This window comes from Rhinolophus sinicus, linkage group LG07 (assembly GCF_036562045.2).
Source record: "Rhinolophus sinicus isolate RSC01 linkage group LG07, ASM3656204v1, whole genome shotgun sequence".
NCBI lineage: Eukaryota > Metazoa > Chordata > Mammalia > Chiroptera > Rhinolophidae > Rhinolophus > Rhinolophus sinicus.
This window is the reverse complement of record NC_133757.1, coordinates 91,399,069-91,426,450: the sequence shown is the minus strand read 5'-3', so window position 1 is coordinate 91,426,450 and position 27,382 is coordinate 91,399,069. Positions and strand designations below refer to the sequence as shown.

The following is a 27,382-nucleotide window of genomic DNA, read 5'->3' as shown; positions in this document are numbered from 1 at the left end:
TAGGAAGCTACTACAGTGATCCAGAGAAGAGATGACAATGGCTTGGTTCAGCTTAGTGGCAGGGAAAGTTATGAAAAGTGGTTGAATTTGCAATATATTTTGAAGAAAGAGCCCACCACTTTTGCTTCAGGTTATAAGAAATACAGAGGAGTCAGTGATGTCTCCAAGGTTTTTGCTTGTGTGATGAGAATGATGGATTTGAAATTAAGTGAGGTGGGGGAAGACTGAAGGAGAAACATGTAAGGGCGAAGAAACCAGAAGTTCAGGTTGGGCTATATATTTATGTATGATTTTTGTCCTTTAAGAGGGAGCAAAAGGTAACTGTTCTGGGAGAATAGTGTATGATTTTAGGGCTCACTCATATTTAGTAGTCCGTTAGTTTAAAGTGAGACCACTAACATTGAGATTGTGTGCTTTCTTTCAATCATGTACATCTGCTTGGGTGCAGGAACAGAGCTGGGATTTTGCTAACTGTGTATGATGAAGTGAGGGAGAGGGAGTGATTTTAGTAATAGTTCATGGACTCTGGAGAGAAGGGAGGACATCAGCAGGGTGAGGAAGACTGGGAAAATTGCTGGAGTTGGGATACAAGAGGGAGGGAGCTTGGATTTGAGATCTTGGAGCCCCTAGAGAGTTATTGGTAAAACCACAACTAATGTATAACCAGAGAGATGAGGTTGGGTAAAGGAAAAGGTCATTGTCATCAAAGGTATTGAAAATATCTCCATGGATATTTACATCACCAAGAATTCTGTTGGCGTGATTGAACAGAAACAAAAACCATTTAGGAATAATTAGGACAAGGGTTCATAGATGACTATACAACGAAAGATGGAAAGGTCTGATGATGTGAGATTCAAATGCAGATGTTTTTAGTGGGAAGTGACAAAGAGTGAGAAGCAAGGGAGACGTCTGTCTTGCTCATGGTATAAGTCACCTGAAGAATAAAAACGCTTGAGAAGGCGGAAAAGGTAGTGTCTTTAGGAGACATGCAAGTTTGCTAAAAGCAAGAACATAAAGGAAATGAATAAACTTGTATAAATTGTATATTTGCAAAAGAAAACTTAATTCCTAATTTTTATTTGTATGCTTTCATAAATATTGGGAATTATGCTTTTGGGCTACCGAAATGTGCCGAAATGCGTACAGATCTGTCTATAAGGTGGAAGTTAAGGTTTCTGAGTCCCTATTGAAACAGGAATAGTGTAGCAGGCAGGCTAAGATTCTTTGAATAAAAGAAATGTAAGGATTATGACAGTCCAGCATATATATATAAATTCTTAGTCTTTTCCAGACAGGGAAGCTGGTATACAGATGTTTTTCTATTCAATGTATGCCAATATTTAAAAATATTTTTTCAGAATAAATTATGTGAATCATTCATTGACATATCAGTGATTTTACATAATAGTTGCCCAGACAAGGTTCTCTGTCCAAGAATTCTCAGCAAGAAATATTACTATGAACATGCACATGGAAAAATATAAACTTTTATTATCAAGGAGTAGTAAAGACAACTAGGATGGATCTCAAAAATTGTGCTAAGTGAAGGAAGCTGGATTCAAAAGACCACATATTTAATGATTCCATTTATGTGAACTGTCTAGAGGAAGTAAATCTACAGAGGTAGGAAGTATATGATTGGTTGCCTAGATCTGGGATGGCAGGTAGAGAGTGACTGCAAATGGGTACTAGGAATCATTTGGGATAATACACATGTTCTAAAATTGGATTACAGTTCAGTTTCCTAATTCTGCCAAGTTCCTAAAAACCATTGAATTGTACAATTGAGTGAATTTTGATGTATGTCTATTATACTTCAATAAAGCTTTTTTAAAAGAAAGTAACATACAGAGAATGTTTGAAAGATGACATTTAAGTAAGAAAACTAAGACCAACAATTAGATGTAGTGCTAGTGAGTTTTATCAGGAAAAGTTATTTTTTTGGCCAGTGACCATGTAATTCGAGAAATACATCATTATAGCCTTTGTTCCAATAATTTCATTTCTGAGAATGTTTCCTAAGAAAAATCATTCAAGGAAAGCAAAGCAACATTCACAGCTTTGCTTAGAACAGCATTTCCCCTCCTAATGGTGGTAGTATAAGTGCATAAGAATGAACATCCAGGAAATAATGCAATAGTTGTACTGTAGAACTGTGTGCAACATGATCACTCTAAGACTTTAGAAAACTTGTGCAGTAATAGAAAAGGTACGCTCAGGATATTTAACTGCAAATATATTCATGGACACACAAATTGAAAAGTTAAAATAATCTCAGAAAATTATTGGGGAATTGTGGGACTGTTGGTGACTCATTTATATAATTGAAACATAGGTTCTGTTTTAGATGCAGAGTAATTGGAAATTAAAACATTTCCATTACATAAATAATGATGATTTGTCATTTCAAAAGTATATATAAGTGGATATTAGGAAGTAAAAGAGTGAGTACTTCTAGCTTCTGAAGGAATTTGGTCTTTATGGTAGGATATCAGGTATAATATTCAGTGATATTTAAAAATATATTGGTATATTCATATAACCTTATTGATCACAGATTGACAAAATTATTGTATACTTTAAATCAGAATATTTGGGGATTTTTCAATAGTGATGTTGGTTCTTTTGTATTAACCATTTTCACTTGTTTATTCTACCAACTGTTTATTGTCCATCTCTACATTCCCGGTACTGTTGCAGGTGTTTAAGAGATGTCTGAACATAACAGACACCATTCCTGACCATATGGCACTTACAGTATAGTATACCGAGAAAAGCTGTAATCATTTTAGATAACAAAGTCAAGACAATATTTTGAAAAGGGCTAAGTGCTATAAAAAATGTAGAGTAGAATAAGAGGGATCTGGCAGGAGAAAAATGGTCAGACTGCAGCATTAAAGAGGATGATCAAGGTAGACCCATTGTGAAGATGATACTTGACCAAAGATTTGAAATATTGAGGAAGCTGATCAGTTGACTACCTATTGAAGAGTATCTCAGGCAGGCAGAAAAGCTAGAGCAAAGGACTTATGATAGCACCTGTTAGCAGGAACATGCTAGTGTGCTTGGACCATCAAACATGGAGGCTGAAGCAGAGTGAGCCTGGGGGATCAAAGTGAATAAGCCCAAAGTAAGAGAGAGTCTGGTTATGTAAGACCCGGTCCACCTATGTACTCTGAATGATATGGGGAAGTGATATAGGGTCCTTAGCAGAGGAGAATATGGCCTGGGTTATTTTTGAGAAGATCATTCTGACTTTGTCAAGAATATATAGACAGGTTTGGGAAGGGGAAGAAGGTAGGAGAATGGTAGAAGTGCTTTTAAGAAATTTTGCCTCAATCCAGACAAAGTTCATATCAGCCTGATGGCAGTGTAAATTCAAGGAACTGATTGAGTTTTGTGTGTTGAAGCACATGCAGCAAGATTTACAAACAGATTGAATGTATGGTGTGAGAAGATGATGCTGAGGGTTTTGGCTTAAGTATCTTGAGTTGTCCTCACCTGGGGTAAGAAGGTGACAAGAGGAGCAATTTTTGGAGAAATGACAGGATTGAGTTTTGAACATGCCGAGTTTAAGTTCCCTATTTGTTATCTAGGTGAAAATGCCTAGTTATCATTTAGATATATGAATCTGGGGTTCAGGATACAGGTCTAAGCTAAAGATAAATTGACAGGTCTCAGCAGATAAACGGGTCTTTAAAGCCACTGTACTACTGAATACAGTCACTTATGAGTGAATGAAATACAGAAGTGGAGTTCCAAGGGGAGAGTGCTGGGGCAAACTCAGCATTTGAATAGTATATGAGGGTGAGGAGGAGAAACTATTAAAGAAACCTGGGATGGAGAACCAGTAACGCAGAAGGATGAAGAAGACAGCTGAGCTTTCTGGCAGGCAAGAGAAGTGATTGTAGCCCGTTTGAAGGGACTGTGACAGCAAAGTCTGGGAAAATTTGAGCATCCTCAATAACAGCACCAAATTATAACCCGTATAATAAAACTGGAAATCATGAGAACCGAATAATATAAATGAATATAGTAAGATGAAATCTTTAAAGGAATGGGTTATTTATATAATCTCAAAGTACTTCCACCACAGATACTTACATAGAAATATTCAAATGACCAAGTTTGCATCACTATAAATAGATCAAATTGAATTCATTGGCCACATAATGTGACGCATGAGAAGAATACATCACTTCTGCATTATTCCTTCCAAAGTTGAATAAATTGAATCCAATCATGAAGTAACATCAGTCAAACACATTCACAACATACTTGGCCTACAATGTTTGAAGGTGTAAAGGTTATGAAAGCCCAGAAAAGACTGAAGATCTGTTCCAGACTGAAGGAGACATTTTTTTAAAATGAAACGTTTTACATGAAACATTTACATCTATATGAAACAAAATGGTGTTCTGGATTGCATTCATTTGCTAAAAGGACTTTTTTGGGACAAGTAGCAAAACTTGAATGGGGTTTGAGGTTAGATAGAGGTAACGTTTCAGTATTAATTTCCTCATTCAGATGGTTGCATTGTTGTTACAGAGAAGATGTGTCTTTGTAACAAATACACACTGCAATATTGAGGGGGAGTGATCAGATATCATGTCAGCAACTGATATTCACACCTTTGTACAAGCCTCTCCTTTTGACTAGGAAAACTACTTTTCTCTCTTTTGAAGAATACTTTCTAGAACAGAGTGTTGAATCGAAGTGCCTTTGTGATAACTGTGTCACGCAGTTATTTATACCAATATCAAATAACGCCATACATAGATAGTGTTAAGATGGACAGTAAAAATTTTAAAACTTTCAGGCCTTTTATTTTGTAATATTTTTATTTTAATTATACTCCACATAGATTTAAGTGGTAAAATATTTGCAAAGTATAAGGAAAAAGGCACTACTTGCATTTAGTGCTCAGATTACCTTTGCTTGTTAATCTGAAGATTAATGATTTAACCTTTTATTTTTAACTGATAATTTAAAAATAAGGAAGTGCAGTTTATATGCATAATATGACCGCATTTGGCAGTTGTCAAAACAAGACACAAGAAATAATACATGTTTCATTGATACTCTGAAATATTTCAAAATATCTAACACAAGGAAAAAAGAAACACTTGGTATACATTTTGACTTAACTTGGATAAGCATTTTTTCCCCCTAATTTAGTCTCTTTTTACCTAACTGTCAAAAATTGATCGACAAGTCGAGGTTGATTTTTGCCTAATGTTGCCGTGATTTCATGATGACTTCTTTTTGCCAAATTTTAATGTAGTCTTTCACTAAATAATATCATTGAGCTCTAATATACCTTTACCTTTAATTATTATAAGTCTCTTTCTTGCTTGTTCTATATTTGGAGACTACCAAAAATATGTCTATGTGATCAGGATGTGACTGGCTATAAATGGATTCTTTATGTCAGATGTTTATGTCATGGCATGCCCTTGAACGGCAAACTAAAGAAAATCAAGTAGCAGTTTTCTCAAAGTTTTGTTAAAATAACACAAACACACGTAGACACAAACTATTTAAATGGAACGCAATCATTGTTTTCTTTCTTGATATGGAAAAAAAAAAAGTATTTTCTCCCAAACTGATATAAACAGCTACCAATGTGAAAATTTTACATAAAGAGGATTCTAAAATGGCTCAAAATCGCAACAAGTCACTTTCATTAAGCCATGAATATTGAATAGCAATTATTGCTTAATAGCTTTTTTTATAAGACACTATTTACAGTACAGCTGCTAAGTTGCTATAAATTCTACTTGAATCTATCATGCAAATATCAACACCTGTGATACTTTTGAAGTATTAAGCCAGATTCCATAGGGTATTCTTAGTCTAATCTGCACCATTGCTTTTGAGTTTTTTGCTTATTGACATTCTGTTTTACGTTTTGCCTCAATAGAATAGTATCCATTTATTCCATTAAAGTATATAGTTTTTCATAACTATTGAGGGTTGTTTCAAGGGAAAAGTTTCCTCAATATTTCAAGAGGTCATATCCCCCTTGCCTTAACAGGCCAATTCATTTGAAAAAAATCAAGAAATAAAAACACAAAATAATCTAAACTATGAATTTATTAACTACATTTATGTGTGGTTATTATTTTAGAAAGCTGAAGGAGATGACATTTAAATATGTTTGTAAAATATCTTTAAAGTGACAAAGGACATATTAGTTCTTTGTTTCTGTGTTGCAAATTATTTAAAACCTGAGTGGATAAAATCATAAACATTCTCTGATTTGAGGTTGCATACATGCTGTTGCTCTGAGTTGGAATCATTTTAAGACTCACCCGGAGCTGAAAGATCCATTTCCAAGCTCACCTGTGTGTTTCTTGGCAGGCTTTAGCAACTCACTGGCTGTTAGACTAAAACGCTCAGTTTGTTTCATGCCAGGGGAGCCTCACCATGGGACTTGCTCCCCCAGCATGAGTGATCCCAGAGAGAGCAAGAGAAAGTGAGCACCCAAGAAGGATAGCAAGCACGCTCTTCTTGTAACCCAATCTTAGAAGTGACATCTCTTTACTTTTCTTGTAGTCTATGTATTAGAAGCAAGTCAGTGAGCTTAGTTTACATGAAGGGGAGACAGTACACAAGGGAGTGAACCAGGAGGCAAGGGTCATTGAGGACCAACTTAGAGGCTGCCCCACCCACAGATACTGAACTGCTAAAAGAATAATATATGTTATAATTTTCCCTCCTCTTAGTAGTAGTTTATCTTTGAGACTATGGGAAGAAGAATGTTGCAACTGACAAAAATGGAAAAAAGTTCCAACATGTATGGAATCTACCTACTTCAAATGTTTCTGTTTTGACCCAAAGTCAATAAATGATGTTTTTCTTAACTTCACTTTTGCTGATTCCAGGACAAAATCACAGCAAAAAGAGACCAGATTTTTCTGTTTCCGGTATTCACAGATTCTGATTTTATATTTCCGCTTGAAGTTTGATATGTCTACATTCTCTAGAGGGATAAATTGATTGGGCAACCTTCTGTCTGTTGTCCATGATGAATCCATTTTATCTCTGACCAAACATGTCTGTAGGACTTGTTTGTATAGAACAGCCAGGTGGCTCTGTTTTGAGGGTAGTTTAGGGAGGTTGTAGTGGCTGAAACCAGCACAGATCATCTGGCAGTTCTGAGAAAAAAGGGAATATTGTAATTCGGGCACACATCAAAGGTGATAGCTAGAGATCATTATATCACGATAGACAGAAGTAACTGAGTCACTAGAAGGAATAATTCCTTTTTTCCTGAGAAATAATTCCTAGATTGTTTAAGCAATAGTAGGAAAGATGTTATTGACAAATCTGACCACTTTGCCATGCATGACACGTAGAATTGGCCATTGTGTTGTCCCCCAATTATTTTATTAATCTTATTTTCAATGTATTTCCTTTTGTACTACAGAAAATGTCATGTTTTTTAACATCATTGAATCAATTACTTTGGTTGTCAAATAAAATCTGGATAAAGGTAAAATCAGCTAATGGATTTCACCTTAATGTATTTCTAGTTTATTGTAATTTCAGTAATTGCTACCTTCCTAGTAGTAATGGCTTTTACAAGAGACAGTAAGCTAAATTATAATCAAGTGTCCGTTTTTGAGCTATTATTTTAAACAGGATTGAGGGGATTGGGTAAGAGTAATTTAGAAATCAATCATCATTTATCGAGTTCCTACTATATATCCTAGTGGCCCTCCTCTTCCCACAACAAACAAAAGCACATGTCTATCTAGTAAATAACTCCTCTCCCTTTATATCCCAGCTCAGGTATTATTTTCTGTTACAAAACTAAGTATTTCCTTCCTTGCACTGTCACAGTGACAATTTTGTATTAATTTGGCTTTTTTTTTAAATTTATATTCACAATTGCTTCCCACTCTACTGTTATCTTCATAAGAAGAAAGTTCTTGTGGTATTTGTTTTTATTACTGTCTTGTTGTTACTGTGTTTATGTTGACCTTTCTTATTCCTCCTCATCTTGCATAGTTCAATTTTCACAATAGATATTTATTGAAAGAATGAATGACAAAAGAATAAATCCATATTATGGGTATGCCATCGACTCTAAAATACATTCTCCAAGTAAGTTTTTGAAATCTTGTTTCCTATATCTCATGTCTAGCAAACTGTATTTTTCAACTATCTTACATTACTCAAATCTGTCCTGTCATTATGAGAGTAGATTTGGAATCAGAAAAAAATTCAGGGTCCAGCATTTACTAGGATTTGATAGGACCTGCCATTTAACTATATAGAGGATTTATCCTTACTTTATAAATACAGATTCTAATACTCATACTATATAGTTCATAGAATTTAATGAAAATCTCTCTTTCTCTCTCTCTCTCTCTCTCTCTCTCTCTCTCTCTCTCTCTCTCTCTTTCTCTCTCGCTCTCATTCTCTCTCTCTCCCCATAATGAGACATATAGTAGACACTTAATAAATGTCAGTGTCCTTTGTCTTGACCAGAAATATTTGTTACTGCACATCAGTACATCCTTTCTTGGAACTCCTTCCTTCCTAGAGATTTGCAATGTTACACTATATGATCGCTCCGTTTAACTAGTGAGTTTCTAGTATCATATTGTATTTGTTGACTGACTCAATGTTGATTACGTCTTTTCTATTCACTTCATTCCCTTCTCTTTTTCTCCTGTCTCCTAAATATATGTGCACCTCACAATATCTCCTTTCATTCTTTTTTATCTCCATTATTCTTTTATTTGTCCACAATTGAAACTATTGGCTTCATATTTCTTACCTTAATTTTTAAAAATTCTTACTTAGCTTCACTTTTGGGTTCAAGCTATGAGCTTGCAGCTACATGGTGAAAATATTTTAACAGACTAACCACCAGCAACTGAAACTCAAAATGTACATAAACCAAAATAAATATCAACATGTGCTTACTATATTCATATTTAATTTTATACAAATATAATTTTACCAAAATTATTTGATATTACCAAAATCAAAACCAGAGGATTCTGGTTCATTCCTGCACCTGATCCATGTTTAAGTATTGTTCATTTTATTTTCAAAAGTGTCTTTCTATTCTGTCCCTTATCTTTTGTCTGCTTTCATTTTTTTTTTTTTTTTTTGTATCTTTATTTATTTGTAGTTTGGCTATTTTTTAACTACCTACGAGTCCTTTCCTCTGTTATTCTTCAGACGACACTATACTGATCTTTCAAAGTCCCTTCTTCTAGCCATCTGTTAAAATAGTTCTGTTCCAATATAGAAACTCACATTACCTAGCGGATAAACTTAAAATATCTTTACCTAACAATCGCGTTAATCAAAACCCAATTATCCCTCCGTTTGTGTTTGCTATAATTTTCCAGCTTTTACAAAACTTTGTTTCAGCCAAATTAGAACAACTACAATTACTGAAAATGATTTGCATTGTAAATATATTCTCTCTCTCTCTCTCTGTCTCTCTCTCTCTCTCATCTTTTAATTTATAACTTGCATGTTACTTTGTAACTGACACATTATTCACAGCTTTGACCAAATCCCACATTTTCTAAGCTTCTCTCTGGTAACTCTGGAAAAAAGTTATTTCTGTAGTTTCCAAATTTCCAGAAATGTATTATCTTTTATACTTATTTGCTACTTACCATCTGATACTTATTGCAGTTATTTTCCATGCACATATGCTGTGGGATAATCTCCGTGGCTTTGACTTTGTTAACCACTTTTGCCTATCAAGTTTTCATCGTAGCTTATTCTAAAATGAATTAATTTTCTATACTGAGCTGGGCAAAGCAGTTATCAACTAGTTATTCAGAGTATGTTCTTTAACCACGTAGAATGCAGCCCAAAATAATTAATATAAAAAAGTAACTAAAAAGCCCTAAATATTTGGATATCAAACTAATTTTATAAATAACCCATTATGAAATTAAAAAATCACAAAGTTTGAAAATATTTTGAATTGAATTACGATAGAATATCAAATATCACACTGAAGACTTTTGGGATCTAGCTAACTCTGTTAGTGGGAAATATATCCTTATAAATTGATACATTAGAAAGGAAGAAAGGTTGAAATTCAACATTCTAAGTATTCAACTCAAGAAGTTAAAACAATAATTGAAAGTTAAAATTAAGAAGTAGAGATAAGGAGATAATAAGTATAAGGTAGATCATTATTAAAATATAAATCAGGTATACGGTACAAAAAATCAACTAACCTAAAGCTTGTTGGGTTTTCTTTTGAGGGCGTGACTAATAAAAAAGATTGACCCCCTAGCAAGAATGATCAAGACAAAAGAAAGAAGACACATCTCCAATATCAAACATGAAAAAAGTGGTATATCATTAGAGATCCTATAGCCATTAGAAAAATGGTAAGAGCTTATTAGTAACTATTTTATTAATGATTATGGCACTTTTAATCTAATGTAAAGATTTCTACAAAATGGCATTTTATCTAAACTGATTCAGAATAAAATAGAAAAGCTGAAATATTTAGCAATTGAAGAAATCAAATCTATTTTCTTTGTCATCTCTAGGCTGAGGTATTTTCATCATGAATTATTTAAGTATTTATAGAAGAAAAATACAAACATTGTACAAATACTTCTGGATAATAGAATTTGAATTTGTTCAAATTAATTGTGATTAATCGCAATATCAAAAGCTGACAAGCACTAAAAAAACACAGGATGATATTTCTCATGAATATAGATGCAAAATTCTTAGCAAATATTAGCATATCCAATCCGATACAAGAGGATAATTCACCTCAACTCATTGTTGTTTATTCTAGAAAAGCAAACAAGATCAGTTTAATTAATAGAACTAAAGAAATCAACCTTATGATCCTCTCATTAGGTGAAGAAAACGTATTTCGTTTTTAAAATTCAGCACCCATCAATACCCATTCATGATAAAAACTCATAACCAAAGTGGGAATAGAAGGAAACTCCCTTAATCTGAATTTTCCATCCTGGTTTTATATAAATTCAGTTAATTCCAGTTCCATCCTTTTAGTAACTCATCATTATCTTTTATTTTATTATACAACACATCTAACCTGTCAGAAAAACCTGTTAGCTCTACCTTCAGAATATATTAGAAGGCAACTACTTCTCATCATATCCCCTGCTAGAACTTTCATTCAAGCGGCCATCATATCATGCCTTCATTAATGGAATTGCTTCCTTAACTATGGATTTTCCTGTTTCACCCTAGTGTTGTTTTAGCGCATTCTCCACAGCGGAAAGAATGACCCCTTTTAACTGCTTACATTAGTTCTTGTGTTCAAATGCACTGATGAAACTTCTTATTACTCATGGTAAAAGTCAAAATCATTTTAATGGTTGGTATGACTTTGTCAAGAGCTATGCACGCAGGGTCTGGGATTTTACTCTACTTGCAAGCTGCGGGTTAGCCTGCCTCTGTTTCATGGATGCTGGCAGAAGATATGAGACTGCTGAGTCAGTCACAAAGTACTTATTACTCACAGCAAAACAGTAGCCAGAGTTTCATATTTGTGTTGGGTTCTCCATGTCCCTGAGTTCCATGATCCTGTGATGCATACCAGCTCATGCAGTGGGCTACAATGCAGAAGAACATTAGGCTTGGGGTCTCATCACTTTTAGTGATGGAGGAAAACCAGGGGGAGACATTACCTCATATCTCAAGGTTACTTGCTGGAAATTCAGTCTTATGAAATAGGGCAATGAGCAGTCAGGACCTATTTTTGGTACATCCATCAAGAACGTGTGGTCAACACTCATGGTGGATTGCCTCTTCCAAGAGACCTACAAATCTGGACTCCCATTACAATTCTGCTTTTCTTGTGCTCTTGGTATTTCTTGCGTATATGGATTTCTATTGTCGTATTTGCTTTGCTTCAAATAGGTCAAGCTCCCCACCTTCCCTGCCATCATTTTTCTTTCTTTTTTTTTCTTTTTTTTTTTTTTAATAAACTCAGAGTGACTTTACTTGCAGTGTTCTCCACTTGGAATTTTCACAGCTATTCCTTCACCTCCTTCAGGTTCTTTTTTATCAAATATTAACATTTCAGCTCTTAGCTTCCTATTTAGAATTGCAGTACACAATCACCTTTCCCTCTTTTTCTTCAGAGTACTCATTACCATTTAAACTGCCTTTCTGGAGGGCATTGAAGTGAGGCAGTAAGCATTTTGTCTTGGATTAAGTAATTGGAATTCTAGGAATTTATGCTATAGAAATAATCAGAATAGACTTCATAGAGGCACATAAAGTAATATTTATCACAATATTGGTTTATGTAGTAATGAATTATAACAAATACATGCAAATGGAGAATATTTTTTGAATAAAAGTACATCGCACTGCTGACACTAAGTATCTTTGGATGGTATAATTATATGTGATTTTTATTTATGTGGTTCCTTAATTTATGTGTATTCAATATTGTCTTATGCTTATTTCCTTTTCTTCCAAGTTTTCCCTCATTTTATTTTTATATTGTTCATACTTTTTCTTCCTTTATGCATTAGTAGGAACTGCGAAGAGTCTGAGATTCTACCCTAGTTGTAAACTGACAAATTAGCCTGTCTCAGTTCCATGGATGCTAGTCAAAGACACCTGACCCCTGTGTCGGAGACAAAGAACTTCCATAGAAAGCAACATGGGGCATCCACATATTTATCAATTTCTCTAGCTCCCAGTCCCATGGGGGAAACATGGGTGAGCCCACCTGTATACTGGTACACACTGTGGGTTATATTACAGGAGATGAATTTTGAGCTTAGGTAACCCAAGATTTTTTATAATGAGTAATAAGATTTTCTACATTTAACTCATTATATTTGTTATTCTGGACAGTGAATAAATTTGCCCTTTCTTCTATAGGGAGACATGACTCTATGTTCCAAGGTGGTTTACAGTCTACCCATTTTTTGGAAAGATTGTTTAGAACAATGGGCATTTGGTGGCAACTGTGGCTCCAGTAGCAAATTCAGCATCAGAAAGTATACCCCAAGTAGTTAACATAAGATAAATAAACAGAAAGTACTTATTTAATGCTCTAAACAATGAAACTAGCAGTATATAGTGAACAGATACTAATTATTGCCAATTATTCGTGTTTCTTTAAAAAATATTTCTCGAGCACTTACATGTTAGGGAGTATTCTAGTCATAAGGGATATAGAACTGAATAAATATGTAGAAATCTGCTCTGAAGGAACTTATATTCCATTGGGGGTAAACTGATAATAAACAATGAAAATCTAGAGGATGGATATTAAATATCAGGTAAGTTAATGCAATATAAGTTTTTATTTTTATTTTTATTTTTTTATTACACCAGTGGATTATTTTGAAATGATATTCCAGTTACAGAGCTAAAGGAGATACAAAAGTTTTCTGTCTACTAACATGACTAAGCTAAAGTAGTACAAGTACTCACAGCACACATGAACGTAAGAAGCCCTCTGTGTGTGTGTGTGTGTGTGTGTGTGTGTGTGTGTGTGTGTTTATGTAGGTGTATACGTTTCAGTGGCTTATTAGAATTTGTGTTTTATATTTAAAACAATTTTTAAAAGTAATTTTAAAAGAAATCTTTTCAAACATATGATATTTGGGGGCAAAAATAAATTGTCGTCATGCTAGCATGTCTTCTAGGATAATGCATGTTAACTTTCTTGTCTATACTTCATCTTATGATCACTTGGCAGGAAATGCAAATGTTTTCCATAAGTGCCTTCTATGTTAATCTAAGTGTCTGACCTTTTCACAATGCCGTAATTTTTTTTCAGGCCTTTCTCTTTGATTTATCTTCTCTAATGAAAGGCTGCCTTTTTTTTTTTTTTTCATTTTTATGGTGCCAGCAGAATTATTAAAGGGCTGTCAATTGAACTATGGTTGTCATCATCCCTTTTTACAAAGAGAGAATATTAAACAGGATTTATGTCAATTTTGTAAAAATAGCTCCTTTCTGCATACAGTACACTTGTTGCTTATAATGATAGAGTAAAACATTGTAATCGATGATAAGAAAACCTGCACAAATATAGCATAAACAGTAAATTAAGTATGTTAACAACTTTTATTTATGTAAACATTTATCGTGTTGTTATTTTTGGTTCAGTCTGTACTGCCCTTCTTCCTCCCTTCCGCCCGCCAGTGTTTTGAGGGAAAAAATCATGTTTTTTCTTCATAATTGTATTCTAACTACTTAACTTTTGAATAGGCGATGGTGCTTCTAGCAAAAATGTTGTTTCTAAAGACTGTCACTCAACTTTATCTAACAGTAAGATGATTAAATCCAAAATACTGTATAGAATTAAGGAATAAGAGCGCTAGCAATTTATTAGAAAATGCCCACAAACAGCACAACCATAAGTTTGTATCATGGTCCATAGTCCTCATTGAAACCTTTTAGTTTGCCATTGTTTTGAAATGAGAAGTTCCTTAATCACTAAGTAAAGACCACTACATTTTGCTATGATTATTTTTCTCACTCTGTTAATTGATCCACACCTTATGCATTAAACATTTTCAAATAGTAATATTTTGAAAATTATGGTCTTATGTATGCTAAGACTAATAATTCAAGCTGGGTGTAGTGTGGGAATGAGTTTGGAGTAGAAAACGTATTGCTATGGAATCTCATATTTTCCAGTTAAGCAAGGAAAGTCGTATAAATCTAGCTATTGCCTTGAAATGAAGCCACACATACTAAGAGCACTCAAGAACTAAGATATTTGAAAAGAAAGGGTTCTTGATTTTATGAAAAAACTGCATAGAATTGGCAAAATTTCTAATGAAAATTTTACCAAGAGTCACGGCCTCGCAGTAAGGGTAGTTAAAGTACTGAAATATTTTTTTGCTTATCAGTTCATCTCATTGAAAACTTCTAGGGAAGATCTCTGATGCCAGCTCAGGGGGAAAACAAAAATAAAAACTATTAGGAGTGATTTAATGATATTGGTTAGCAGTCTCTGAGCATCTGAAGTGTGGACACATTAGGAAAGAAAAGATTCACAACGCTCAACTCCTGAAACACTTTGACATCGCTGGAAATAAAGTGAAGATTTAGAACATGATGGAAATCTAGCACATTGCTCACGTTATGCACTGGGAAGGATTGAGAAGTTACTTCTACGTTAGTGCTCTCGGAGCCCCAACCCATCCATTCAATCCACAATAACCCTGCCTATGTTTCTAACATAAAACTAACAGTCATTAATTTAATAAAAATATTCATGAGGATAAAGAAAAACATTATTGGCATAAGTGAATCTTTAACAGAAGTTTGTAAATTCTATTCTTCTGTGGCGTATAAACCTTAAACAGAATGTTCCTTAGAGTTTGTTTCTTTATCCTTGCTTATCCATGACTCTATAAATATTGATTTTGGAATTATTTTTTTTTTTTAGAGTTGTGTTCGTCACAAATAGGAAAATAGTAACGGACAAAATAGAAATTAACAATAGAGGAAAATAAAACCAAACTATAAAGAAAAATATATTTATTTTTATTGGTAATTACAGCAATGTATGTACGGCACAATGACACTAGTACTTTTGTCAATCAATTGACAAAATTGTAAACAACTAACAGAAAATGTAATTTACTATTCAAATGCTGCTAGCGAAAATGTTCCATTAAAACTTGAAGTAGTGAAATATTTATTGACCAAAAATGTGACCTTGTCTGTACAAACAATTTCAGTTCACTGGCACCAATTTATTTTATGACGTAAGGATCTCCTCCTTAATAATTTTTCAACCTGTTGGCTGTGAACTTGAGACTATGGTATTATTACAATGCTTATACATATTGCATATACACAGTGAAATATTTGCATCATTTTTCAAAAATGAGTAACAAAATAAAATGTTGCTTTCTATCATGATACAATCTCTTCATGAGTAAAGTATGACTCCTATTAAATGGGAGACAAAGGAGAGTTTCTAGTCTTTGTTTTTGTTTTAACTTTATGGGATATTTTGACTCGTCATGGTTGCAAAATGCTATTATAGAAGAAACTCTTTGTTATCTTCTCATACTACATCTCTACATAATGAATTTTTTCTATGTGAATTTTTTCTTAGAACATTTTCTCTCATGACTTGAAGCTGTAAAATATATGTTGGATGTTTCTTTAGGGAAATTACTACCCACAGTCTTACGACCCACAGCCTTACTGCACACAGTCTACCTTACTTCTTTTAAGGGGAGTAAGACTGTGGGTAGTAAGTTCCCTAATGAGGTAAGTCCCTTACCTCTAAACTTACTACTACCCACAGTCTACCTTACACCTCTTTTTGAGGGATTTAAGCACTATAAAGCTTGAAATCAAATCATTCGAAAATTTTCTCCTTTTACATCTGATCAAAATGTTGACTGTAGAGATAGACTGGAGACATCAAAGTAAAATCAACAGGACAAAGAGAAGATTCTTGACAACTGTAATGAAATCATCAATTGGCTTGATAAAAACTAGAGTGCAGAAAAGGAAGAATTTGAACATTAGTCAGTAGAAAAAACTGGATAAACCGAAACTCCCATCATTACCAAGCTATACCAGAGTTCAGAGGCATGATGGGAGGAATGCCGGGGAACTTTCTGATAGTGGAGCTCCTCTATCTGGTGGTACTTCTTCTGGACCCCCCATTGAAGAGGTCGGTTAGGGTCACCTGAGCATAGGTTTAGCTGTGTTCCACCAAAAAACAAACAACAACAAAAACAACAACAGAAACCAAAAAACAAAAGGATCCAAATTTGTAGTAAGTTCCAAGACATTTTTAACATTGAGCTGCTATAGTAAATAACTGGGCATTTTTGATACTTGAATATTGTATATATGCACAGGGCAAGGAAAGAACATTGCACTCTATAAGTACAGTGTTGTAAGTGAAAAATGCAGTGTCTTAATAAAACTGTATTTAAAACTGGGAAAAAGTTTGCATTTATGTTCAGCAGCACTATTGCCCCGCTAAGTATAATTCAGAGAGTATTTCTTTCCAGAGTTTGAGGTAACAGTTCATTAGTTACTAAATTGCTAAAATAGAATTGGAAGATTATTTTTTTTGTATGGAAATAATTATGACATACATACATTTTATTATTTTCTTCTGATCCCACTTAGTTGGGGGAAGAAGTCAGGGATCATAGGGAAAGGACAAAATGTAAAATATTTCTTACCAGCAGTTGGGTTGCATTGGAGATGAAGGCAACGTTTTAAAAATCTGTCAAAGTCTGAAAACTAAGTTCAGATAGGTCATCAAAGAAAACAGATCTCAAACCTTTGCATAAAGTTATTTGAAATTAGATCCGTAGGACGTAGCCTGAAGCAAATGCCAAAGGTGACAACTTTTTGTTAAAAGATGTATAATTTTCCTTAGATCTTTGAGAAAACTGAAGTCCTGCAGGTGTGGTCATGCATGCTTGTGTGTCTTAAGTACGCTGACACGATCCTAAGAACCCACAGGGTTCTCAGAGTTATTCAATATAAAACTCAATGAATAATTCATGAACTGTATTTTAATGTCTTCTCATGTTCTGTATTTAGTAAAGCTTCACAATTACTCAACATCTGCATTTCATTCCAATCTAAGGGTTTGTAAAATTTAGCTTCACCAAAGGATTATTATATCACAATTCAGTTTCTCTTGATGACAATAATAGAGATGCTATTCAAACAATAATTTTTCTTCCTAAATTCCTTAAGCTTTGAAAAATAATCTGTCTACTCATCATTCACTCAAGTGGTTATATAAATTTAATGTGTGTAAATTCTAATAGAAAAAAATTGATTCCTCAGTAAAATGTAGGTATATCTATATACTTGTATAAAGTGAGTTGTGAAAAAATGAGTTCATATGATTTCTATTCGTTATCTTAAATAGAACAAATTCTCGAACTCTTGTATCTTGCCTATTTAGAAATTCACAAGAACGTTAACTTCAAGGTATACTTTGTTAAGAGTTATGTTTCTGCTTTCTTTATTTCTTCACACGGTTAAGTCAAAGATTGAGGTTCTATGCTTGCAGAACAGGTAAGTTAGTATTTTTAAAATATAAATTTTACTTGGAGTGATTGAACAGATGTTTGACTTAAAACCAAGATGATTAGTGATAACATTCTATCATATCATTTTTTGATGAAATTAAAACCAGATGTATTTTACTTATTAATATGTCTAGATTGCTTAAAATATCTGTGTCATTTATGGCAATCTAATGTTACAGTAAATTTACCCCCAAATTTCAGTGGTGTGACACAATCAAAATGAATTTATTATACACATTTTAAACCAAGAAGGGTACTCCTGAGTAAGGGGAGGCTCTATTCCTTCTGTTGATTTAGGAGTAAGACTTTTATTATAAGCATACTCACAGAACTCCTTTCTCTATAAATGCCATAGTAGTGCCTAAACATAGATCTGTATCTATATCCACTAAAGTTTGTGGGACAGAATTACCATAAGGGTATATTTGTTTTATTGTTGGGAAGTGATTAAAGGAACTCAGGAAAATCCCAGTATTTCAACAAAGGACATATATGCAAAGAAAAAAAAGTAAATCAATTAATACTTATCCCATGCGGAAGCTTCAGCATAAACCCCAATGTGTGCCAATCTGCTGTGCTGTTGTTCCCCATGGAACACTCTTTATTTAAACTTAGACGTCTATATAATGTATCAATAAGATCAAATATAAGCTAAAGGCTCCTGTTGCCTACTTACAGCCCAAATCTTAAGTAATCCAAGCTTGAATTTTATCACACCAGTGTAAATAAGACAAACGAACAAAAAGCAAGCAAACAAATCTGCCGAGAAGAAACACAAAATGAGTACTCGTGTTATTATTTGATCTAACGTCTATAGCAGTGTTGTGATAGATTAGGTTACCCATCGGATCTTCCCTTTCAATATACAAAGAAAGTGGCCAACTCCAAGGAGAGAATCTTCCGTGTCAGTGTAACTTCCCTTGTGAGCCCACACCTAGTAACTCACTACCCTTACATTCAGCCCAGCAGTTCCACTTAGCAGCCTTTGGTCAGTAAAATAACAGTAACCACGACAAATCATTAGCTATCTTGCTACCTCTTGTAGACTGGCAGTGCTAGTGGGAGAACTGGGAAATGCTCTTCATTTACTGTGTTTTATCCTTGCCTGTGTTCAGGAAAAAAAGACTGTCAGAAGGGCAAGAGAGACTGTGGCAGAGTATTTTTCAAAGGAAATTAACACGGGGCTGTAGATTAAATGGATTTCATTGTTCTAAAAAGTCAGGTGAGGAACAACAAAAATGTTTTAAATTAGCAATGTTTTTAAAAGAGTTAAGGTATCCTTGGATTGAAGAAGCCTGCATAAATCACTCTCTCCCATATAGCTGTGAAGAGCCAAATTGTTCATTTCCTAATCCTTGCTTCCTAGATGAGTAATGGAGACCGAGAGCATTTTACAAATTCTAAAATATGAGGCTGAAAGAGTCTTTGATAAGCTGAAGATACTGAAAGAAATAATGTAAAATGTTTTGACATTTTCCTTTATTCTATGGCATAAGATGACTGTTAGGAAAAAATAAGACTGTTATTTAAATTCAGAGACAATTTTATTCTGTTCTATCTGACTGGCTTTTATATGGCAAGCCATAATGACTTTTAAGAAGGACTTAATTTATAAATTATTTATAAAAAGTTTATTCAGTAAGAAAATAATGCTATAGAATCTGTAGTTCTTAAGTGGGCATAGAAGCTAAAATAAGAAAATAGTAACCAGCTTTAGTACTCTAACCAGGAAGCCTCTCTCTCTCTCTCTCTCTCTCTCTCTCTCTCTCTCTCTCTCAGTCTCTCTCACTCTCATTCAATTCAGTGGCATTTCTTGACTGCTTACTTTGTTCCTGGCTCAGGGTAACATACTGGAGAAAAGCTGTGAGTTGTGATTAAAATGTGAAAATACATTAGTGGAGAGGAAAATGAGCATGTGTAAAGTTCTAGAAAACAAATTGATCAGCAGAGTCCAAAAGACAAAATTAGCTGACAATGAAAACAAAGCCTGTTGTGTATACTTTCTGAAATAGATTGCTGGGGTAATGCAATGGCTTCTCTCCTGCCAACACTAGGTGCCAGGAAGACTATGTTTTTCCCTATCCCATGACACTTGATCCATCAACCCACTACCCCTTGTCCATTTGCCCTAATGTCCACTATTCCTAAATGTAAAAGAGCAAAAAGAAAACCCCCTTTTTAAAATCATTTGTTCTTCTGTCAATCAAACTGAGGGTCAGAGGAGGCATGTTAATGAGACTGTTATTTCTATTGTTTATCCATAAAAAATGGTAACATTATTGTTTTTCCCTTTTTTTTTTTTTTTTGGTCTGGTGCGGCTTAGGCCCCGCCCAGGAGAGCGCAACATCACATCGATCAAAAGATCACTCTTTTTTAATTTAAAGTTTATTGGGGTGACAATTGTTAGCAAAGTTACATACAACTCTAGCGCTCAGATTCTCTAAAAATAAGTAAAGTGAAAAAGTAAAAGTGGAGCTGTAATTCACTTGGACATAATGGGAATTGAAAGTACATTGGTTGGAAAGGCCCACATGGTTCTCTACTGACAGAAGAATCAGGTCTGGCCATGGTTCCATGGTTAAAATGAAGCAGGCATTTGTAGAGGAGCACAACCTTGCTGTAGATGAACGATAAAACCTCAGTCCCAACCTATGGCCATGGACCATACATTTGTCCTTTAGTTGTAAAGGGGTTGATTAGAGTAATCCTAGGATAAAATACAGTAAACGTGAACTTAGAGGATTCATTAAGGCATCCCTCCAAACCAGGGACTCTATTACTGAAACTCCTTGTGTCTAAGCAGCCTCCCAGTGGTAGGCTGAATGGTGGCCCTAAAGATATTTCCACACCTTAGTTGCCAGAAACTGTCCATGATATCTTATACGGCAAAAGAGAGAATATGACCTTATGTGGTGAAAGATGTGATTTAGTTAAAGATCTTGAGAAGGAGAAATTATTCTGGATTATCAGAGTTGACCCACATGCAATCACAACGTATCCCTATAAGAGAGAAGCAGGGTGAGTTTGGACACGGACACAAAGAGGGGAAAATAATGTAAAAATGGAGCAGAGAGAAATGCTGCCATGAGCCAAAGGATGCTGACAGCCACCAGATGATGGAGGAGGCAAACAACAGATTATCACCTAGAGCTCCCCTAGACAGTGTAGTCCTGTCAACACCTTGATTTCAGCCCAGTGAAACTGATTTTAGAGTTTTGACCTCCATAACTCAGAAATTAAACTTTTGTTGTTTTAAACCATAATGTTTTAGGTAATTTTTATAGCATACATTGGAAACAAATACATCTCCCAATTTCAGAAACTCTTCTAAATGTGTGCTAACCAAAGGAAAATCAGGAATGTGTCAGAATGTTTGGTATAGTGACTATACAGGATGCTGTGGTTGCATTTCATTTGCATGTGATTGAAATGACCTCTGTTGCTGCCCACCTGCTTTCTATTAGCCTGTGAGTGGAGGGACTCAAAAGAGGTGAGATGTATATTTTTTTGGCCACAAAATATAGGACTTTGCTTTAAGTGGCTCCATCATCTCCCAAATTTCAAAGCTAGAAGAAATAGCAGAGGTGAGGAAGGAATGGGTATTGGGTACAATCATGTCTCCTAATGGTTCAGCAAATGTCATGGGCAAGAAAGAGACTCAGAATTAGGGGAGCATGAGTGTAAGTTGAGTTTAATGCAAAGATAACCACATGCATGGCTGTTAGAATAGAATTGGTTAAGTAACATAAAAGGGTATAAGTTATAATGGGAGTATGTGGGACACCAGACTGGTGGGAAAATTGTGCTTGGGGAGGCAGAAAATATTTTAGAATAGAAATGACACACAAGGTGGGACCTCAAAGGTGAGTAAAAGTTGGACAGATAAGCTCTAGATTATCCTGATTACTTTCTGAACCGTCGGAAAACCTCACTCCAATCCAGGCTTATCTTTTCTACCCACAAACATATTCTGAGCTCCATGAATTCAATGATTCTATCCATCTGATAGCTCCAGATTGTAAAGTAGTTCCCGGACATATTGTTGGGAATATTCATGAGTAAATAAATAAACAGTATTTAGAAGGGAACATAGGTACTACTTATAGGTTAGAAGATGAAAAGTTATTGGACAAGCTAAGTGATAGGGTTTTAACAATGCCTCATTCATTTCCTACAACATGGTAGGTAGCTGTAACTATAAGTAACAATATATTATATATAAAAATAATACAACTGCTTTAAAAAGCCTTTCTGATAACTTTTTAGATATGGTACAAGTTATTGAGATAGTGTTTTGTGAAGAACATTTCCTTGTCTAGAGAATCTGACTCTTGATTTCACCAGATGTCAACACATGATTAAAAGTATACACTTTCAGGAAAGGAATTAAATACAATCTGGTAGAGAGAAAAATTCTTGGAGTCAAAAATTTAGACTTTCTCTTTAATTTTATTAATTAGAGAACTTGAAAAATACTATAAGAACTAATGCAGTGTAAAAATTTGTATTCTCGATCCTTTCTCTCAGCCTATAAATCAGACTCAAATAAAACATGGTAGCTCTTTTCTCCTTTCTAATTTCTATAACTTTCCTTTTTCAAGGAACAGTAAGCAAGGAGGAGGCCAAAAATGACTTCCATGAAGATAATACATGGAGGAAAATCTCCTTTCCTTTCCTGAATTTTGGATGACCTTTAATGATTATTTTCTTAAATAAAATGCAGACTTTAATTGTTAAATGCTCTGATAAAGGTCTCCAGTCTATTTTTGAGCAGTAGCTAAAAATATTTCCTCTCTGTTTAGAAGAAAAACAAAAATCAAAATAATTTTTATAATCAAGGCATATTTTGATACACAAAATATATTTTGAATGATCCTTTGAATGATCTTTTCCCATGTCTTTTGGTAAATGTTGCATTCTTTCATTGTCATTTTCTTTTATGTAGATAATTTTTCCCTCTTTTAAGCTGCATATCCATTACTGTTATTTTAAAAATGTGAATACAGTTTTCCAAATGTTGAATCTCCTTGACCTTTAAGAATCATACATTTCTTTCATCTCAGATCTTAGTTCATACTGTGTTCAGTAGCTGACGTTATAGAACTATTTAAGTTTAAAGTAATATCACAGTTAAAAGCTTGTTTTATAAACATTAATAATTGAAAAAAAAAGAAGAATCTCCTAATTTTTATTTCAAATACTGGAAATAGACTTAGCAAACATACTCATATGCTCATCTCTAGAATGAATTATACCTGTTACCACAAATTAGATAGAACCAATTCACATATTAGTTAATTAATCTCTGTACTGATTCCCTAAATCAAAATCACATAAATGGTGGTGTATTATTTATTCTAGTATATATAAATTCAGGTTTAATTACCCAGATATAATCTCTAGACAACATTTAATGGTGGTGGTGGATATTTCTTTAAATAAAATTTGAGGCAGCTATTCTGTCAGTTTTTCACTTGTTAATTCAATTTATGTTAGGAATAGTTTCCAAAGATATGTTTTAGTAATTACTCCTATCACTGTATTTTGAAATATGCCTACAAGTGGGCTTTTGTTGTGAGTCTTAATTCATGTAAAATATATGGAGCAAGTAGATTTCTTCTTCATATTGTAAAATAAATGATGCCAACTTGTTTTAACATAATATTTATTGTTTAGTAGCCACAGTTAATAATGTTTTCCAGTATGAATAAAAGTTTAGAGTATGTCTTTTACTTAAAATTAAAATTGATTGCTCATGCTATTTTGCTTCATTGCTCAAATTACTGTCATGTAAAGAAATAATATGGAGCAAATAGTGGCCACTATAATTTTAATAAGTTCTATATAAAGCTTTCTAACTTTCATATAACTGTTTTGCCCCAAAAGATAATTTGCTGCACCTTGCTAATACCACCTGTTTTTTCCTAAGGACCATGATGAAAAAGTAAGAACGGCATTGTTTTTTGAAGAGTTATGGCCAATAGGAAGAATTCATGACTGGACAGTCATGTCTTAAGGAAGAATTCCTTATGACTCTGGTAGAACTTTGAAAAAAAAAAAAAGATTGCCTGAAGGAATTAAAATGTTAGGTGTATTTACTAGACAAAGAAATATATCAAGTTGCCCTCAGTTGAGGTATTCACATATTATCTCTGTTCCCTCCAGTGCTGTTTTATCAGATTATAAGCAAATTCTTCTGTTGAAGCAGTCATTAAGAGTTGAGTTAATATAGCTGAATAGAAAAAGAAGCAAGTACCCATAAAAAATTAAGACTTAGGTACAGATGGTTTCCTTCTAAGGTAAAGATACAATAAATAAATTAGCGTTTTATTTGGTGTGCATATTTCTGGCATAAAGAATGAAAGTTTATAATATGTGGTGTTGGATTCTGGAACTACAAGTCTTTAGAAAAATATATAATTATTTATAGTATAAATATTAAACATATATTTTTATAATTTATTAACATTGTTCTTTGATATTGTAATAGAAGTAGTATTTGATTCTTTGGTATGCTTTCATGGAAATCATGCCTCTTTAAACATGACCGTGTTTCATCTTCCCTTTTTCATTAGTTATAATAAGGCAGGGTTCCCTCCATAGCTTTCATTTGCTACCTTGAGATAGCCGATTTTTGCAACTTCAGCATTCCTGGCAATTTCTTGCCCCACTCCGCATCATCCTTCACCCCATAATGATATATTTGTTTCGCTTGGATACACTAAGTCAAGTTCTAAAATTATAACATATGGCCAATGTGCACTGTCTGTGCTTCTAATTTTTGTTGAGTGCCTCCATATAAGTAATTTTATTAAAGATTTATAGACTCATGGAATGTCCAAGATCAAATGAGCCATACTGATGAAGCTTAGCATTATATAAGTGAAGAAATTAAGACCCAGGGAGATTACTGACTTGCCAAGACTGATTAATGACATGGTCATGTATGAAACGTAAATCAAATTGGAATGAGATTTTTTTTCTGTTAACCATTTTGGTAACATCATTTATCCTCATTCCAAAATCAGTGCAAATCTTAAAACATGGAAGATGTGTTCAAATTATATTGCTAAAATGCACAACATGGTTAACTAAACATAAAACCAAGTATCATAAAACATTAACCAGATGTAGCAGTAATTAACATTGTAGTTATTAGAAAAATAAAAGATGGTAGTGTTTTCATGTGTAACTGATGAAGGAGACTCATATTGAAGACGAGTAAAAGGTAAATCAGGAACACAAGAAGACAGCTCAGGTAACAAGATAATATGACTCAACTGCCTCAGTACAAGTCCTATAAAGAAACACTGGCAACAGTATAAATTCTTCTTTGTTTAATTTTCCATCTATTAGAAACATAATAACAGGTATATTGGTATGAAACTGTTTAATGCCTTGAATGGTGGAATATAGTATATTTATGTATAATACATATCATAGAATATAATATCATAGTGTATAACATATATGTGTGTGTATATATATATATACATACATATATGTATATATATACACCAAAGCAAATATATATACACACACACACACACACACACACACACACACACACACACATCTGTGCTGACAAAATACCTTTTTATTGACTAGAAGCCTGAACTTGGTAATAATTTTTCGTAACATTTCTGAAGAGCAAATAATTTGCATAATTCTATACCTTGTTTTGAGTACACAAAGAGAAAGAACAATGCAAGTCGACTATTTTATTTCTTGTTATTTCTGTCTGCTCTATTTCTGTAATTTATAAGTTTTGAGGTGGTATAGAATAATGTTTCAGGTTTTCCAGTCATTGTTTTAATTTCTATTGAAATTTTGTAACAATTAATTAATGAGTAGCAACAACATGGTTATTTTTTCCATTGTAATTCTTATGAGATGAACTCTGTGGCTAGACAAAATTTTTAAGTAGTTTTTGGCAGAAATTACAAAATTAAAATAAAGAAAATGTGTTTAAAATAATAGATTTCAAGAGTTTTTGAGAGAGAAACAGTGGGAGGTGGGGAGGAGGAAGAAGAGAGAATAATAAACATTTTCTTAATGCCCACCTACAGTTTATCAAAATTTGAAATATATAGCAAACTTCTTTCCCTACAATGAAGATTATTACTACATTTCTTCATAGTCTTTGGGATGGGATCTCTTTTTTGTACATTTGACTTATTCATGAAATGAAAATGAAAAGCAAAAAGATGCAAATGTTTCTAGTAAATCATCTTTTCTCATCCTGATGTAGATATCAGATTAGACTCTCCATAAACAATTTTAATGAATAAGAAGTACTGATTTACTAAACTACTTCTAAATATTCATTTTGTATAGATGGCCTATTGCTTTGCTTATTTTTAAGCCCTTTACCCCTCTCTATGTAAATTGTTCACACAAATAGGCAAAGCAATAAAGCAGTTTAATCAAAGTTGAAAACCACTGTGAAGTGTTGGTAGCAAAAGAAAAGTAATTCTAGATTAAAGCCTACTGGATCTATTTTGAAATGTTTCTGTACAATAAAATGAGGACTGGCTATCACGAAACTTACTAAGTTGGCTCTCTAACTACTGGTTGTTGCTGGAAAAGTGTAGTTCTTTATGGCACTTTCCTCTGAAAGCAAGCTACTCTTATTTTCAGGCACATTGGGTACACCAGGTGAATTAAGTGTCTGTTTTCTGAAACTGTTCCCAAAGGAATACAAGGGTGGATCTTTAGAAGGTTCCAGATGTGTGAGTCCTTTATTACTGAGTAATTATTGCTCCTGTTCTTTTGGGCTATCAAAAATGTATCACAACTATAAATTAAAACAACAACAACAACAACAAACCCTCATGTGATGAAATATAACAAGTCTATATGCACCCACCAGAATATTTTTAAGGAATATCTTCTCATTTTTTTATAGGGAAATCTTGATACATAAAACAAAGATCATCATGAAGGATACTGTGTAGATTAATACATTGTAAATAAGAATATTATTTCTTATTCTAATTTATCTTCAACAGTTGCAGTGACAGTGGAGAAGAGCTATGGGGCTAATATAAATGTATTTGTTTTTTTAAATAAGTGCACTAAGTGTGGTTGTTTTATTTATTTTTCAACAGCATGAAAGATGCAGGAATAGGCTATAGGCAATGGAGGGGTCCCATATCATCGACCTGCAAGGAGTGCCCAGTGGTCAATACCAGCCCCGTTTGTGGTTCAGATGGCCATACCTACTCTTCTCAGGTAAAGAAAATGACAGTCTTTTCGTATGAAATACAAAATGCATATCTCTTAGTAAGTGATTAAAACTATTAGTTCTCTAATGTGGTCATCCAGATAAT

The 27,382-nt window shown here is 33.8% G+C and overlaps 1 protein-coding gene across 4 annotated transcripts in view; it reads left to right on the top strand.

The window, feature by feature from the left end:
- Window positions 1-27,382, top strand: part of SPOCK3 (SPARC (osteonectin), cwcv and kazal like domains proteoglycan 3) — a 335,282-nt gene that overhangs the window by 196,661 nt on the left and 111,239 nt on the right. For all 4 annotated transcript variants that reach the window (XM_074338292.1, XM_074338291.1, XM_019731467.2 and 1 more), the window contains one exon: window positions 27,161-27,284. In XM_074338292.1, the coding sequence (XP_074194393.1) occupies window positions 27,161-27,284 (124 nt within the window). The remainder of the gene's footprint in view (window positions 1-27,160; window positions 27,285-27,382) is intronic.